The 16,735-nt window shown below is 44.9% G+C and overlaps 1 protein-coding gene across 1 annotated transcript; it reads right to left on the bottom strand.

The window, feature by feature from the left end:
- Positions 1 to 5,393: 5,393 nt before the first annotated feature.
- Positions 5,394 to 16,427, bottom strand: CNMD (chondromodulin). The gene is made up of 7 exons (XM_031615857.2): positions 16,333 to 16,427; positions 15,090 to 15,227; positions 12,847 to 12,987; positions 10,947 to 11,060; positions 9,169 to 9,322; positions 8,088 to 8,296; positions 5,394 to 5,794 (listed from the first exon to the last, which is right to left on the bottom strand). The coding sequence occupies exons 1-7, from the start codon at positions 16,402 to 16,404 to the stop codon at positions 5,579 to 5,581; spliced, it is 1,044 nt and encodes a 347-aa protein (XP_031471717.1). The 5' UTR covers positions 16,405 to 16,427; the 3' UTR covers positions 5,394 to 5,578.
- Between the last annotated feature and the right edge of the window lie 308 nt (positions 16,428 to 16,735).

The raw sequence follows: 16,735 nt of genomic DNA, 5'->3' as shown, positions 1-16,735 counted from the left end.
CCTACATACTTGGAGATGGTCAAAAAAACTTCTTGGACAGCTGGATTTAGGTGACCCTGATTGAGCAGGGGTAGGACCGGGTGACTTCCAGAGGTCCCTTTCAGCCTCAGTCACGCTGTGGTTCTGTGAAAGCAGGGGATATGGGTTACCAAGTTGAGATAGTGATGCTTTGTTCTACATCCCACTGTTGGGAGTTATGAAACATAAATATTCTAGTATTTCAGAAGTAGATGTCACTTGCTAACTTTGGCAGCCACCTGAAAGCCACCTCATTCCTTGGTCTAATCATTGATGCTGGTTTAAATTCATGGCTATTTTTCCTTGCAGAATGTAATGTAGGCTCTTCTGGATTGTTACTCTGTTTCCCTCTTAGATCTGTTCTTTTACTACTGTGAGAATTGGGTAAGCTTGTTATATATGAGAACAGTTATTTTAATAGAATGAGTAAAGTCTACATCTGTTAAAGTAATAAATGGATGTAAAAGTTAATTTAAAACTAACTGAAGCAGTAAGAAAGGATGTATTCTGTTTTCCCTGAAATCAGGATTTTTGGTTTAGCAGTGGCACTGTAGAAGTGCAGTACTTTTTTTTTCCCCCTCCATTTTCTAGTACTGTTCCTATGCCTGTGGGGTAGTGCCAGGATTTTAAAAGCACAAATCTTCAAACAGGGCTTGTTTTTTGGATGTATACCTTCGCTATGATCTTCAGAGTGTTGTAACTCGTGGCTGTAGACTATGACTACAATCTTGATGTAACTGCAGTTTCTTGATGCGCTCAGATTTTATCTTGTAGTGCAGGCTGGACAGAGATTTCTTTTTAAATTACTTTTGGCTTCAGAGTTGATTCATGTTTTTCAAGGCCTGCATTTGATGACCTTCAGAATTGAACATTGTCCTTGTCGTTGAATATGATGAAGGGAGGTGGATTGAATTTGGGAAGGCTTTTGTGTCCCTTATCCTTGTGACTCCTACTGGGTAATGTCTGCTTCTTGGTTGAGTTTCTCAGAGGGCACATATGTGATGTGTTTCAGTGAAGAATTTTTTCTTTTTTAACTTCACAGGGAAAATTCTTTCCTTCAGGGAATTCTGAGCAACCAGTTGGCCAGTATTGAGAGCATTTGCTACCTGTATGGCAACTTGACTTGATTTGGAACAGGGGCTTGAACTTGTTTCTCCTAGATGAGTGCCTTGCTTTTGAGTTATGTGCTGGAAGATACCTCTTTCATTACTCCTTAATGTAGGAGGAAAACAAATGTCTGAGCTTTACTTTGTCATGAAATCGAGTTCTTGTCTGCTGGCCAGCTTTGCTTTATAAATGTCATTCAGAGCACTTAACAGTGCTTAGTGAGGACTTGCTATGGGGAAAAACCTCGATAAAAATCTCTTAAGTAAAAAGGAAAAGGTAATTTGAAGATGTTTTCTGCCAAACAAGTTGCTTTTACTTACTGTAGAGAATGCAGTAGTGGCTCCTCCGTCTACTTTCACTTGCTGAAAGTCCATGGGAATATTTTGTCAGATAAGCACAGTATATTCCTGTATTAAGTGGGTACTGTTTCACTGCTTTGGGATTCCATTCACTTAGCTTAAGGCATAAAGTAAAATAAAATGCATTGTTGCTTATGTACTCTTGAGGCATGTGTAATGCAAATATAATGCTTTAGCTTCAGGCTAAAACTTGTAGCAATCAAATAGGAGACCTCCTTGTCCATCTCAATCCTGTGAGCAAAGCTTGCAGGTCTAAATGTAATGCCAGCATATTTCTGAGCACAGTCAGTGTGCACGTGTTCCACTTTTAAAATTTAGTTGAACGAGTTATGGCAGCTTTTGTTGCATTATTGGGGCGTGTGTTGTTTTTTATTTTAGTGGAGGATTGGGCTAAAGCAGTAAGAATTTTCTTGTAAAGTTGGGAATGGGGAAGGTGCTTCATGGGCTTTGTGGACAGTGCGTGTTTTGTTCTTGACAAAGCAGAGAAATACAGAAAAGGATTCTAGAAGCTGTAAGTCAAGGGAAAAGTGCCTGGGAGCTTGCAGCTAGCTTGAATGGAGATGATGAAGGGTACCAGTGTCAAAGAGATCTTCCTTTGGCACCAGAGAGAATGAGGAAATTGGTGCAGCACTGGCAATCGACCGACTGCCTTTTTTTTTTTTTTTTTAAGTGATATTTTACTTGTTCAGACTTCTGAGATTTCTCACAAGCCTTTTGGTCATCTCTAGATACACTTCTTAGAACACCTGGAGAATCTGACCTCAGAGCACTAATTTGTAACCCATAATAATGCAAACAGGGGAACAGGACTGCAGAAGGTAACAGTAGCCTTGCGATTCAGTGCCACAGGTGGGATTACTGTGTGCTGCTGTTTTGAGGTTATAGAAGATACCTGACTGTTGTACCTTAAGGCAGTCTTTCTCATACAAGGTATGTATGCAGTGCTTGTGAAAGATCAGTTGAGCCTCTCAGAAGTGAAAGATAAATCAATTTGAATTTTGCTCTTTCAGAGCAGAGATTCAGTCCACCCTGATGTGCAAATCTATTATTTGCTAACTGTAGTTTTATGCCTGTGCATTGATAAAATCCTGCCCTGAAAATGAGAATTCTGAATTTATTTCTGCTGAGACAGGTGTACTGTTATGAGAGACAGATCTCTTCCAATTCCAGCCTCTTCTCTTACTTTCTCAGCGTAGACACAGGTGGAGGATGACTCTGTCATGAAAAAAGTGAATGAAGGAAGAGGCTGGTTCATTTCTTCTCAACAGCGGGGAGAAAACGTGCTATAGATGAATAAAAGAGGAGACTTCTGCCATCACATCTCTTCAGTCTTTTTGTTGTTGTTTAAACTCTATTTTCATGATGCCAAGGTGAAACTTATCTTCGACAGCGGTGGTAAATGCTGTTTGGTAGTCTAAGCCTCCACTGTTGGGCACACTGCTGCATCTCTTCATGCTGTTGGAGCGTTGGTCTCATTGCCACTGCTATGCTACCTCAAAACTATTTAAGCATGTCATTCATTTTTAAGAATAAGAATTTTTTTTTTTTCCAACCTTTCTGTAGCAGGAGACCTTCTTTGAATATGTTATATATAGACAAATACTAATTTGCTTACTTGAAGTATGAGCTAGAGGAGGGGGTTTTGCTGAGTATCTTTTGGAGATGGATTAAATCGTAGAATCAGAGTAGCTTGGGTTGGAAGGGACTCCAAGGCTCACCAAGTTCCAAACCCCTGCTGCATGCAGGGCCACCAACCTCATTTAATACTAGACCAGGCTGCCCAGGTCCCATCCAACCTGGCCTTGAACACCTCCAGGGATGGGGCATCCACAGCCTCTCTGGGCAGCCTGTTCCAGCACCTCGCCTCTCTTTTGGTGAGAAGATTATCTATGAAAATCTGAGGAAATCTGTGGTTTTTGTTTAATATTTGTGCGATATTATAACTATGGAAATCTTATTAGTCACAACTATGTTAGTAATGTATTTGTTTTACAGTCACTGGAGCTTTCTTGGCTGCCTGCAGCAGAGTATAAGATACATGTGACAGTGAAGCACCCATGAAAGATGCTTTTTGACTTTCCACGTGTTTTGTCTGCCTATAGAAATCTGATACACACCTTTTGTTTAGGAAATAATTTTAAGGCTGTGCAGACATAGAAATAACGTGTGGAATTTTTTCTGTCTGCTGAAAGTCTTTAACTGGCAGGAGCAGGTAATGAGTTGCTTCAGGATGATCCTACATGAAAAGTTAGCAACAATGTTGTTCATATGTACATAAAGACTTTTCTTTCTCTTTCCCTTAAGTGTGTTTTCACTTACTAATTGCCTTGTTTTCCTCTCCAGACAGTTCTTCAATGTGTACTTGAAGGTACTGCTGCACTTTTTGATCCAAGAAAAGCTACAGGAGACAATTGCCATTTTTAATGTATTTGTTTAATCAGCAGTAAAAAAAAAAAAAAGAAAAAAAAAAAGAAAAGAAAAAATGATTTTTTAAGCATATGAATGGCATACTTCTAAAACAACATAATGATCAAGGTCATTTTCTTTCAAAAGAGCAAAAACCTCAAACGTAACAGGCCTTGAAATCCCACTCTAAGAAGTTTCCAGTTTAAATATTTCAAAGCAAGTTTGTTCTTGAGATTAAGGGAAGGTGAAGATTATTTATAATAATAATAGAACAAAATACTGAATTCTATTCTCATCTTCTCTCGTTTAACACTTTGCTTTTTAGATACGCTGTTTAGCTTTCTGCATGAGGTTGTCTTTATTTTCTTTAAGCCACGATTATGTCAAATTAATTCCTCTTTTCTGTGTGATGCAGTGCTAATAACATTACTAGGCTTGCAACATCTCGGGAGCTCTTTAGTCACAAAAATGAATGCTTCAGAAAGTGAGCTTTAAAAGGTTGGACCTTTTTGTTTATAATGCCTGTGCAGATGAACTCAGGGGTGGAGTTTAAGATGTCGTGTGGATGAAGGCGGTTTGAAACTTCTATTTTTGTTCAAAGGCTAGGAATCCTAAGTCATACCATCTTGCGTGAGTATTTCAGCTCAGTATCTTCCGTAGAGATTTAATGCATAATGGGATCAGTCCCTCTAATTGCAGAGTTTGCCTGAGCAACAAGGGTGAGGTTAAAATCTTTTTTTTTTTCCTCCCATTTACCGGTAAGCAAATTCTCTTGTAGGGAACAGAGGTTAGCTCCAACGAAGGCCAAGGAGCTGGCATGAACAACCGCTATCCATGTGGAATAAGGAGGGGCTGTAATCTTGTGTTAAGAGTGTCTAGTTCAAGGGTTTATAAATAACAGTGGCTCTCGTCGATTCGGAAGGGTCTTGAGACTCTTTGGCCTGCAGTTGGGTGTAAATACTTTAGCTGTAGTCTCTGGATGGCAGATAGTTGTCAGACACTGAAGTGGTATCGTGGATACAAGATTCTTGATGCCGGGGCAGCTTTGATGTTGGGATGTGTGAAGGGTTTTGATTCTGCAGCCACACAAATTCCATCCCGCATCCCCTCTTCCTGCCGTTTGTTTCTGATTAAACACGATGTGAGCTTTCCCATGTCCCCTGGAGCAGCTTTGTGGGAAAGGTATGCTGTAATTGGTTTATAACCATTCATAATGACCTGGCAGCCCTGTACGGATAGCAACGGGGAGCGACTTAACTTGTGATTTATTTAGGTAAGCTACGTGGATGAAAGGTACTCCCAAGTGTACAAGTTTAGCCAGTTGCCTAATTGGACATAAATTTTCAAGTCTAGCTCAGAGAGAGGTTTTTGTTATGAAAGTCTGAATTTGGATTTATGAGCGAGCTTTCTAGACTGCTAAACCAGCTTGTGAGCAAAGTTAGTGTATTCAGTTTTGGGGCTTCTTAGTTTGGAATTCAGCCTTCTAGCATACTTTTTGTCATCGGTAAAGCTAATGGCACCTTAATTTAAGAGTTTATTTACACTTAGAATACCTGCCCTTACTTTTAGCACAGTAACACGCGTTTGGATTTAGAAGCCAGGATTGGCCACGCTGCTTCGCTCGTAGTCTTTCATCAGTTTGGCGTGGTCAGATTCCTGCTGGCTTCCTCCAGGAGCCCAAAGCTTTCTCACACAACACCCATGATGCGAGCGACCCACCAGCTGCAGGGCATGATGATACGGCAGGCGGTGCGGCAGCCCTGGTAGTTGTATGGCCACGGGTAGTAGCCCAGCAGAGGCTCACAGATCCTCTGACACTGCGTGTAACTTCGCCTGCACTCGATGCAGCACACGCCTAGGTGGTCCAGCATGGGGTCAAAAGCCATCCCTTCACCTTCCAGTTGCTGAAACACAAAATATTGGTGTTATCAGCTCTGAAACCTTGGCCTTGAACTGCACGGCACTCCGAATAGCTGAGCAGTGGACCTTGCTTTTTCTTTTCTGCTTGGTAGAGATGTAGAATCAGTGCACGTAAAAATGGTAAGAAAAAACAGGGAGCTCTAACAAAATTCATTATTACTTTTCAGTCTGCAAAAGATCCAGCAGCAGTAAAACCCTCAAGCTATAAATGTTACTGATGGAAAAGACTTGAATATAGTCATAGGGGTCTTTCATGTAGATGACCACGTCTGAAGCTTATGCTGTACTTTTAATGTTTTTATGTTCTAATGTGTTTTTTTTCTTTAACTCAGAAAACTTCTCTCTTGTATTTCTTTCAGCTTTTTTCCTGAGTGCCACACTGAGTTGCTTTGTGGACAGTGGGATTTCTACCTGTTCTGTACCTGACAGTATGCAGTTGCATGGAACACTGTGTGTATGAAATATTTAAAAGCAGGCTCTTGCTTTTGCTTTCTCCCTTCAGAATCATTTTCCTATTTCTGGGGAAAAAACAAACAAACCAAACCACCAAACAAACTGAATATTCTGATTTTGAAGCTAAATTGTTCTTTTTTTTTCAAGAACACACTGAGAAAAGCAGCAGCAAACAGCAGATGCTGGCATCTAAGTTGGCCCTGAGCGTTTTTCACTCAGAAAACAGCAGCACACTGCAGCAGTGGGGCACAGAGGATGCATTCTCCTCTCCAGGCTGGTGTGTGGTGCTGGGGACAACTTGGTTGAGCTCAGGCCTTTGGAGTCTCCTTCCCCAACCCGATAGCAAGGGAGGGATGTTGTTTCCCTTGAGTTTTCCTCTTTGGGTTTAGATGGCAGCAGTGTGAGCTTCTGCATGAAAGCTCATTGTCCCTTTATGTAGTGGGTGAGGAGGAATAGTTGTAATGATGATTCCTTCCATCCTGGGGGAAAGAGCTACAACGTGCTTAACGGTCCTTTGGAATTAAACAAATCTGCCTCTAGGGAAAGCTTGGCTAAAGGCATCTCTGGGGTAACTGCTAATGAAGGTGAGTCCTGCCCTGCAGGATGGAGGAAGATGTGGGGAGCTGGAAGCTGTGGCTCTGGCATGTATCCCTCTGGCTGGGAGAATGAAGCTGTAGCAACTGCCCTGCTGCTGCTCCCAGAGGAAAAGGGAACTGGGGCCTCATGGACTTCAAGCTAGTGGATGCAAAGAGAAGCTGAATTGCACAGCCATTGCTATTCTACTGACCTCATGAGAGTCAGTTTAGATCCACTTTATTTGGAGTGATTAATTTGAGTTTAATTAAGGGATGTCAACTCGGCAGAATGCTGTCACAGCATAATGATCTCCTGCTGTTGCATAAATGTCAAAGCTGGGACTTACTTCCAAAGCAGGAGGCATTTATCTTGTAACAGTGCTGTATTAAAGTGACTTACTCCTGCTGCCCCAAATAGTGCACCAGTGCCAGAAAATTTACACACCAGACTAGAGGCTGCCTACTGTATGGCTCCTGCACGTTGCTTCATCTCAGAGAGCAGCAACAAATGTCCCAGTGATCACCTTCCATGTGCTACTGCTGCCACTGAGCAGCTTGCAAGAGAGCCTGTCCTCCAGATGGGGAAAGCAGGTTGAGGGAGTAGATCTCCTTTTAGGAGGAAACTCTTTGCTATGAGCACTGGCACAGCTGTCCAGAGAAGCTGGACAGGATAGGTGCCCCATCCATGGAGGCACTCAAGGCCAGGTTGTATAGAGCCCTGGGCACTGCCCACAGCATGGACTTGGAGCTGGATGGGCTTTAAGGTCCATTCCAACCCATAACATTCCATGTTTTGGCTTAACTCCTAATGTCTTTGAAATCAGACATAAACTACCACTTTCTTCTTCTCTAGGGGGCTGATGCTGGTTTGTATATTTGAGGGCATGGTGTAGGTCCTAAATTCATGCTGTACATTTGTTGGGGTACAGCTACCTGATTAAGACCAGCTTCTAGTTTATCATCATCTAGTGCTTCTTAGTGGGCCTTGGAACCCTTCAAAAGCAACTTCATCAGCTTCTCTTGATCTTGCCACCTCAAGCACTTCATCTTGCTGAGGCCTTGTTAAAATAGGGCTGAGGGAGGGAGAAGATTAGGAGAAGACCTTTTTGAACTTGTATGTAGACACGTTTCGTGGAGAAAAACTGAATGAGCCGAGTGTGCAGATTTAAACAAATAAAAGATAAGCCCAACCATGCCATTTGTATTACCTGTCCACCACAGCCTTGTGCTCTGTGGTGCAAATACTCACATTGTATGGGTTGTCTGGGTTAAGCGTTTGATCGCTTTCTTGCTGCATTGGCCTGGTTTCATTAGGCTGGGGGCCAAGCTCTTGAGTCAGCTGGGTGGGGGTGGACCTGGTGTTCACTTCTTCAGCAGCAGCTGCTCTGTTTTCTGCACCGAAGTTTGACTCGGACTGGCGTCTATTTCTCTTCATTTCTCTCCTTTCTCTTTGTTTATCTGAAGAAGAAGTCATATTTTGAACATATCTTTGTATTTATCCACAGATCTGGATTTCAATGGTGTGTTTAATAAAAGCTAGGAGAACCAGGGAGGGAAGCCCAAACAGCAAAATGGAAAACTTGATAAGCATCCCAATGGGAACTCCTTGCTTTCTTGTGCATTATAAGGAACTGATATCATTCCAAAGTGGGTGTGAAGCTTTTTCTCCCTCTTTCTTCTCTTGAAGCTAAGCTGGTGTAAGAAGATGCTTTTGGCTTCCAACGTGGTCACTGATGTTATCTCAGGAGCAGCTGTCAGCACTCACAAGGGCCATTGTATGTGCTTTTGGGGCACACTGATGCCCTGTTCCCAAGTCCAGGTGGTGAACCTGGTGGGAGCTGCTTTGATGCTGCTCTTTTGTTACCCAGTAGGAAGTGCAAAATCATGAGGAAAATGGAAGATAATGGCAGCTTGCTTGGATCTTCACGTGCTCTCAAATGGTATTTATTTATTTATTTTCCCCCCAGTGTTTTAAAATTAGATGAACCAAGGAGGAATAAATCTTTTCAAGCCCTCTCTTTTCCTTCCAGGCCTGGGATGTACCTGGAGATGTTGCCATCACCCTGGTAACTCCTGAACACCTTTGCTAGGAGTGGCTGTGTTTGATGACCACGCTTCCACCCAGGGTTGGCTTCCAGGACCTCACAAACTTCATCTACCAAGTTGCCAATCTGATCCCTCCACCAAAATCTCCTGGAGAGGCATTGGGAACCATGGCAGGGCATGATCTCGGACCAGTAGTTTGCTGGTTCCCAGCCCTTGGCCAGCTATGGCATTCCAGCTGCCTGAGCAGTTTGGTTCTAATGCTTTTGAAATACAAGAAACCTTACCTTTGGGATACGTAGGTCGAAGCCAGAAAATCGGAAGATCCCCACAAAGCTCTAAAATTTTGGGGCTTAGGAAACTGTTGTGCTTGATGGGCTCGTCTGCAGCCACCCAGATAAGAGAGTTTTCATCAAATCTAACAGGCATGATTTCATCTTCCTGCAAATAGAAGAGCACAAATCCTTTGCTAGTTCAGTGAGTGGCCTTCTGCCTGCCTGCTGCTAACTCTTGGGCATCAAACTGTGTAATCATCAGCTGCAACTGACTCTGTGCATCCTTTATTTCATGAATGTGAGCTGATTGTAGTGAGCCAACCTGCTGTCAGGTTTTGCTGGGGCTGTGGTTTCACCCTTTTCTCTTTTAGAATACTTTTGCCCTACGTATGAGAGATCTTCCAGGCCCAAGTGCCAGGATTTCAGTAGTAAAAACTGTGAACATCCACCAGCTTTGAGGGATAAGCAGTGAAATAGGCCAGCCAAAAATGAGACCCCATTCTTCTGTTATGCCTGCTCTCATCTGATGTTCTCCTACGCTCTACAGCTCTGTTTACAATAGATGTTTAAAAAAAAAAGTCTTGCTTGCAAGTTTTGCAGAGGATTACAGTACGAGAACTGGTGCAGCTTCCAGTTTTAAGTCAATGTGATGGCTCTGATTAAAGGTCTTGTTCAGTAAAAGCAATTCAATTGACCAAAAGCTTGAAGTGCAAGTTAAAGGAGCCTGCCTTTTTGAAGTGTACCCTGCAGGTTTTTGGTTTGTATCTTCAAAGTAACGTAGGCAAATGCCAGTGATTGATTCTTTAAAGTCGTTAGTTCAAAGTATTATTTTACATAAAATGTGTAAGTATTTTATAGCAACAGTGAAATATTAAAAGAAAACCAACTTGTGAATCATGAAAACCAGTATGATTTCAAAGTTAAAATTCTAAATTGCTTCCATAAAAGTCATCGAAACTCGTTACATAACTGACTAGATCAATTTATTCTGTCAAGTTGTTGTTCCTTTAATGTGTTTATTGATTTCTTTGTAGGTCTCGAGCCATTGAAGTTCACCATCCAATCTGTCTACTGAGAGTGGCTCTTGATTTTTTTTTTTTTTTTCCTCCCCCTTAAGTTTCCATCAGCATCAGAAATCAGAGAATCCACTTTTCCAATATAAAAATATCCTTTGTTTCTGTTTTGAAATTACCATGACTTATGAGCAGGCAGACATTGGGCATCTACGCAAGTTTACTTCCATCAGCCATTTTTATAGGCAACGTTGGTTATATGTGCTGTAAGTTGCACTGTAAGTACTCAGATCTACGTGTTTATCAGAGGGAGAACTTCCTGTAAATAGGAAAATAAATACTGCTTTGCCACACCAGTCATTCATCTAACTGGAAAAGTCAAGCAATGGGGGAGGGCCTGAAACAACTGACTTTATCTGAATGGGATGGGAGCGGTTTTCATGGAAGCTGGGTGAGTATTGCAGCTTGTGTGATGCAGCATCTGTGAAATTTAGTCAACACAGCGTTCTAAAATGAATACTGATGCGGGCTAATTAGGTAAATTCTTAATGTTTAATGTTATTTCTTCTGAGCTCACTGAAATTTTGCAGTAACATTCAATATTTCCCGAGCCTTGATAGGTGGAGTTGTTCTAGTTTGGTAAGCATTCCCTTGGGTTTTATCCCTGTCTCTGTTTGCATTGCTTCCTCCATGCTTCCCCATCACAGCCTCCTGCCCAGCCTTTTCTCATACCCCCACTGCCCCCTGCTCATCTCCCCTCGTACCAGTAGCCCTTACCAGGTCAGAGGACAGGCTGGCCTTGGTCATGGCATCCACTTCAGGCACGCGAGCTTTGGGCTGGGCCTTGATGTAACACTTCTCTCCTCCAGCAAATCGGATGCCGGTGATGCCCTAAGGAATAGGACAGATATTTGGGTGCAGCCCTACGTGTCCCCCTGCCCCATAAACCCCTTGTGCTACCCCAGCCAACACTGTCGCTGAGCTTCTAATCTGAACATTGAGTCTTATTTAAAAACAGACACCCCAGCACACTCTGGGACTTATTCTAGAGCGTGCTGGGAGTGGCTCAGCATTGCCTACCACAGGATCATGAAGGTTGGAGAAGACCACTAAGATCACCTAGTCTAACCATCAGCACATCACCACCACGCTCATTGAACCACGTCCCTCTGCACCACATCTACCCTTACATCCAAGTCTTTGCTGGGCACGCAGTCATCCGAGCTGTGCCAATCAATCCTAGGATGCTAATGTAAATGCTTGGCCTTTGGAAGTGCCCTTCTTTCTCCCTTACATCCATTCTCAGCTCAAAACCCAACTGGCAGAGTCCATTTGCTCTCACTGAGCCTTGGGACTGTGATCAGGCACAGCCCTGATAGGTAGCAGCCACACTTGGGGAGCTGATTTGACCTAGCTCTTAGGTCAGCCAGCAGCATGCCTGGCAGTGATGTGACTTCAGCATCTCTCTGTTGAGCTGGAGCCTTTGTGCAGATGTGGTGTAGTGAAGAGGAACAATGAGAGCTCGCTGCAGATGCCCTTATTCAGCTGCTATTAATGTTGCTATGGTGATGTTTGCTAGAGATTGGTAAAAGCTGAACTGGGCAAGCTGGGTCCGCAGTCTCCTGGCTTGGATTTGTTTGTATTTGTAGAGAAGCCATGGAGCTGGATTTCCTCTGCTTTCTAGAATAGGGAGCAGTCCTCCTGGCACCTGCTGGTGTCCTTTGATTTAGATGCTGCTTTGACTTAGAGAGGACTTTGAAGTTAAGTGTTTTGCACCTGAGAACATTAACTACAGCATCTTGGTCCCGTGAAAAATTTCTGCAGTGTTGCACAGACAGACCTTTCATAGAATCACAGGGTGGCTTGGGTTGGAATGGACCTTAAAGCCCATTCAGTTTCAACCCCTTGCTGTAGGCAGGGATGTCACTCATTAAAGCAGGCTGCCCAGGGCCCTATGCATCCTGGCTTTTATTAGCTTGGGTATGGTGCAGCTCCGTGAGCAGCTCACCTGGTTGCTGTGCTGAGATTTGGCACCCATGAGCCCAGGCTGGCTGCTGAGCCACCATTCCCAAGCAACTTGGGTACCCAAATATATTTGCTGCTGGATCGAATCACTAAACAGAGCAAATCTGACACATGGATGCAGAAGTTGTACTGCATGCCCCTGTCCCCTCCCCTAGGCTTGACCCTAGGCTCCCATCCTTGATCTCAGGGCAGAGAGCACTATAGAAGTTTGTCCCTGGTGTCTGCTTGGCTTACTGGGTTGATCTCAAATGCTGATGTTTTGGATAGGGAGGTGTGTTTATCCGGTTTGAAACCTACAGAATCATACAAGAGCTGTGGCACAGCCTGCCAGAGAGTTTTCCTAGCATGATGCTGAGGGCGCATGTTGCAGCTCTATTTTAATGATTTGAAAGCGTGCGTGGAGCCAAATGTGGTGCAGCCTAATCCACGTTGGAGAGGACCTTGGCAAGAACTACCCCTAAAGGATATGCGGACTTCATTTTGGAGGAAACTGCTGGCCTTGCTGTGAAAGCAAACCAGAAGTGCGGGGATGTTTGTGTGGGCAGTGAGGGCACAGAAACCTCCTATAAGCCAGGGCTGAGGAGCTGAGAGCTGGGATAGTGGGATGTAGGCATTGGAGAGAGGGGTGCGAGGGACCCATGGCAGTACTTACAATCTGGAAATCATGAACTTCAACAGCCTCTTCGCTCCCGCTTCCTGTTTTGAATGTCTCTAAGTTATTTCCGGCATCTATTTCCATCGATCCGTCTTGCACTTTTCCATTAATGCTCATGGTGTAGTGAACGTTGTACACCTGGAACAGATATCAGAGCAATAACGCACTAACACTTCCATTGTCTTTTTCCTGAACCAGGTGGTGGGTCAACACGATGATCATGACCCTACTCACAGAACCCCAGCACGGTTGAGGCTGGCAGTGCCCTCTGGGTCCCTCTCCTCCATCCCCTGCCCCAGCAGGGACACCCAGAGCAGGGTGCCCAGGGCCACGTCCAGCTGGCTCTGTGAGATCCCCAAGGAGGAGACCCCACAGCCTCTGTGCAGCCTGTGCCAGTGCTCCGTCACTGCTTGTATTTGCTGTACGACCACATTCTGAGGAGGTTTTATTTGATTCTCTTGTGCAGACCAGATAAAAGTGCTACACGAGCAGCTTATTTTCAGTCTCAAAAACAAACAAACAAACAAACAAATAAATAAATAAAGCCTTGCAGCACTGTAACAAAAAATTCACACTGACAGCTAGAGACAAATTTCTTCTTCCCTCACCCTCACTCAGGGAAGTTGGTGGTGCTAAAGATTTATGGTTCCCCAATTATATGCATGCAGGCCCACGTTCTCTACTATCTCAGGCTCCAATTGAACATGGTGCACAGACCCAGACCTATGCCTGCAGCATTCCTTCCTCAGGGCTGAGCCAGATTTGAGACCTTTTATTACTGCCGTCAGTTAAGAGCGAACGTGAGGATTTACAATAAATAAATTTACCTTAAGCTATTTTATGAATGTGATTTGTAGAGTTGCTTCCTAAGCACTTGCAAGTCCTGAGCTTGGAGGCACCTTGGAAAAATGCCTCCCACCTTTCCCGATCAACCTGGAATTTGACTTGGAATCTTAATGACAGCTCTGGATATGACAGGAGTTGAACTCAATGATCCTTATGGGTCCTTTCCAACTCGGGGTTCTATGTTATGCAAACCAGGATTCGGACGGATGGGGCAATACGTAGGTGGAAATTGTCCTGCTGATGCACTGTGACCCTGCCAGCCTATGTACCCATGGCCTGGGTTAAAAAGGACCACAATGATCATCCAGTTTGTGAACCCTGTTATGTGAAGGGTCACCAACCAGCAGACCAGGCTGCCCAGAGCCACATCTAGCCTGGCCTTGAATGCCTTCAGAGATCGGGCATCCACAGCCTCCTTTCTCCTTTCAAGAGCCTAGAGGATGGTATTTGCAGCCTGGCTTAGAGGTCAGCAATGTGTCTTGTCTCTTTTTTTGGTGTTTAACCTTGTACTTTCTCTGACTATCTACATTATTGCTACATGCATGCGTGTATCTCCCAGGGAGCTCTGCTCTGCTGCTGGGACTTGCACAAGGACCTCCTTGATGGGATTGCAGCATGGCTGGAAGTTGTGCAAATCTTCTTCCAAAGTAAACCCAAAGATCCAAACTGTGCTAATGGAGCAACCTAAATTCAGGTGGGCACCGTCACGCTTAACATATGTTTGAAATCAAAACTTAGCTAAACAGAAAGTGAACTTAATATATTAACTTGGCATAACGCTCATGATGCTTCTGAAAGTAGATTCTTAAAGTGGCCAGCAACTTCTTAGTTTTGTTCTTTGCGTGCAGTGTCTATTACTTACCCCAGAAAATGTAAACAAGAAAATGTACCATGGCTTTTATAGTTGTTCCACAGCTGTTAACCATAAATGCCTCCATGCATGCACTGTCGCACAGCCCGCCAATGGGCGAGCTGATCATGGGTTAAATATAGCACTGCACACATTGGGGTCCAGGTGGGACTTGGTCTGAGCATGCTGTGGTGTGGGGAAGGAATGCATGCGTTTCAATGCTGGTTTTGTCCTGAGGTCTGGAGTTTGCCCAGGATGTGAATCCCTGGGGAGGGGCTGGGCTTGGAGTTTGCTGAGAACGTGTGAGCAGAAATCAATGTAGTGTCTGTGCTCCTGGAGATACGTTGCACAGTCAGTAAGAAATGTGCTTCCAAGAGCCTCCATTCCCACAACCAATAAAGATAATTATTATATGCTTTTTTTTTTTTTAAGTATGAGGAAAAAAAAAAACCAAACCTGCTTAAAGACCTCTTTATCGATCCTGTAAAGTTTCCAGCCCGTGCCCTGTGTTACTTGCAGCCTGTACCAGGCTGGCCGTGCTCACCTGCCTCTCGGTGGCTTTCCAGAAGTAGAAGGCGCCGATGGCCCCAGCCAGCAGCAGAAGGGCCCCAGCGATGAGCACTGTGGCCCCTGCCTTCAGTAGCCGCCCTGGCCCTGGAGGGGGCACTGCTGCCGTGTACGCCTGCAGGGAGCACAGTGCTGGAATGGGAAGCCCGACCTGGTGGGACCAGTTGAGGTCCCTATCCTAAGCCAGCTGTGATGACTGTCACGTCCCAGCCCAACCCACCAGTTCTGACCCATCCAACATTTATTTCTGTAATCAAGCACATCCTGACCCGATCTGTCTCATCCCATCCTAATCCAGTTGGTCCCATCCCAATTCACCCCATCCCAAACCATCCTACCTTGTCTAAACTCAACCCATCAATTCAGTCCTGATCTGGTGAATCCCATCTCATCCTAAACTGATCTGACCCACTGCATCCTGCTCGTTCCAATATGACCCATCCCAACCTGACACTTTCTGTTCTATCTTGATCTGTCCCACTGTGATCCAGCTGAACCCAACCCATGCCATCTTATCCCATTCTGACTTATCTCATCCCAAACAGTCTCATCCCAAACTGATCTGACCCATCCCAATCTAATCCATTTTATTCTATCCTGACCCATCCCATATTGATCTGAGCAGACTCATCTTGACCCATCCCATTTCATCCCATCCCAATTCAACCCATCTCATCCCAAACCACCTCTGCCCCATTCCTAATCCAATCTATTATGTCCCAAACCATCCCATCCCAATTCAACCCACCTCATCCCAAACCACCTCTGCCCCATTCCTAATCCAATCTATTGTGTCCCAAACCATCCCATCCCAATTCAACCCACCTCATCCCAAACCACCCCGCCCCTTTCCTAATCCAATCTATTGCGTCCTGAACCATCCCATCCCATCCCAATTCAACCCATCTCATCCCAAACCACCCCTGCTCCATTCCTAATCCAATCTATTTTGTCCCGAACCATCCTGACCCATCCCATCCCATCCCATCCCATCCCATCCCATCCCATCCCAATTCAACCCATCCCATCCCATCCCATTCCATCCCAATTCAACCCATCCCATCCCAATTCAACCCATCTCATCCCAATTCAACCCATCTCATTCCAAACCACCCCTGCCCCATTCCTAATCCAATCTATTGTGTCCCATCCCATCCCACCCCACCCTATCCCTTCCCATCCCATCCCAGCCCACCCCAGCCCATCCCAGTGGCACTCACGGGCGGCAGGCCCTGCTCCACGTCTTCGGGACCCGCTCGGGCGATGGGTACTTTCTCCGAGCCCTCGGCCATGGCTGCGGCAGCGGCTGCCCCGGGCTCCCCGCTCCCCGCCGGGCAGCACCGCCCCGACCCGGCCCCCGCACCGCCCCTGCCCGGACAGAGAACGCTCCGCTCCCTCCGGGCCGCACCCCCGGGAGGAGGGGAGTGGGGATTTGGGGCCCCGGGGCAGCGCTGGAGAGAAGAGAGGGGGAGTGATGAAGGGGGAATGGCCATGCAGTGAATACCGCGCTGGGCTGCTGTGGAGAGGTGACCCTACAGACAGCGGTAGTAAAAACTGATTTATAGATATATTTATATATAAATATAATAGCTTTTTAACTACATTAACAAGCTTGCCAAAGAA

Source organism: Phasianus colchicus, chromosome 1 (assembly GCF_987193195.1).
Source record: "Phasianus colchicus chromosome 1, bPhaCol1.hap1.1, whole genome shotgun sequence".
Classification (NCBI taxonomy): Eukaryota; Metazoa; Chordata; class Aves; order Galliformes; family Phasianidae; genus Phasianus; species Phasianus colchicus.
Note: the sequence above shows the minus strand (reverse complement) of the source record. Positions and strands in the feature narration are given on the sequence as shown.

Coding starts and splice junctions, on each gene's coding strand:
- CNMD (XM_031615857.2), bottom strand. CDS start 16,404: ATGGCCGAGGGCTCGGAGAAAGTACCCATCGCCCGAGCGGGTCCCGAA. Junction 11,061..12,846: donor AAGTTCATGATTTCCAGATT/GTAAGTACTGCC, acceptor CCTATTCCTTAG/GGCATCACCGGCATCCGATT. Junction 9,323..10,946: donor CCAGCCTGTCCTCTGACCTG/GTAAGGGCTACT, acceptor TTCTATTTGCAG/GAAGATGAAATCATGCCTGT.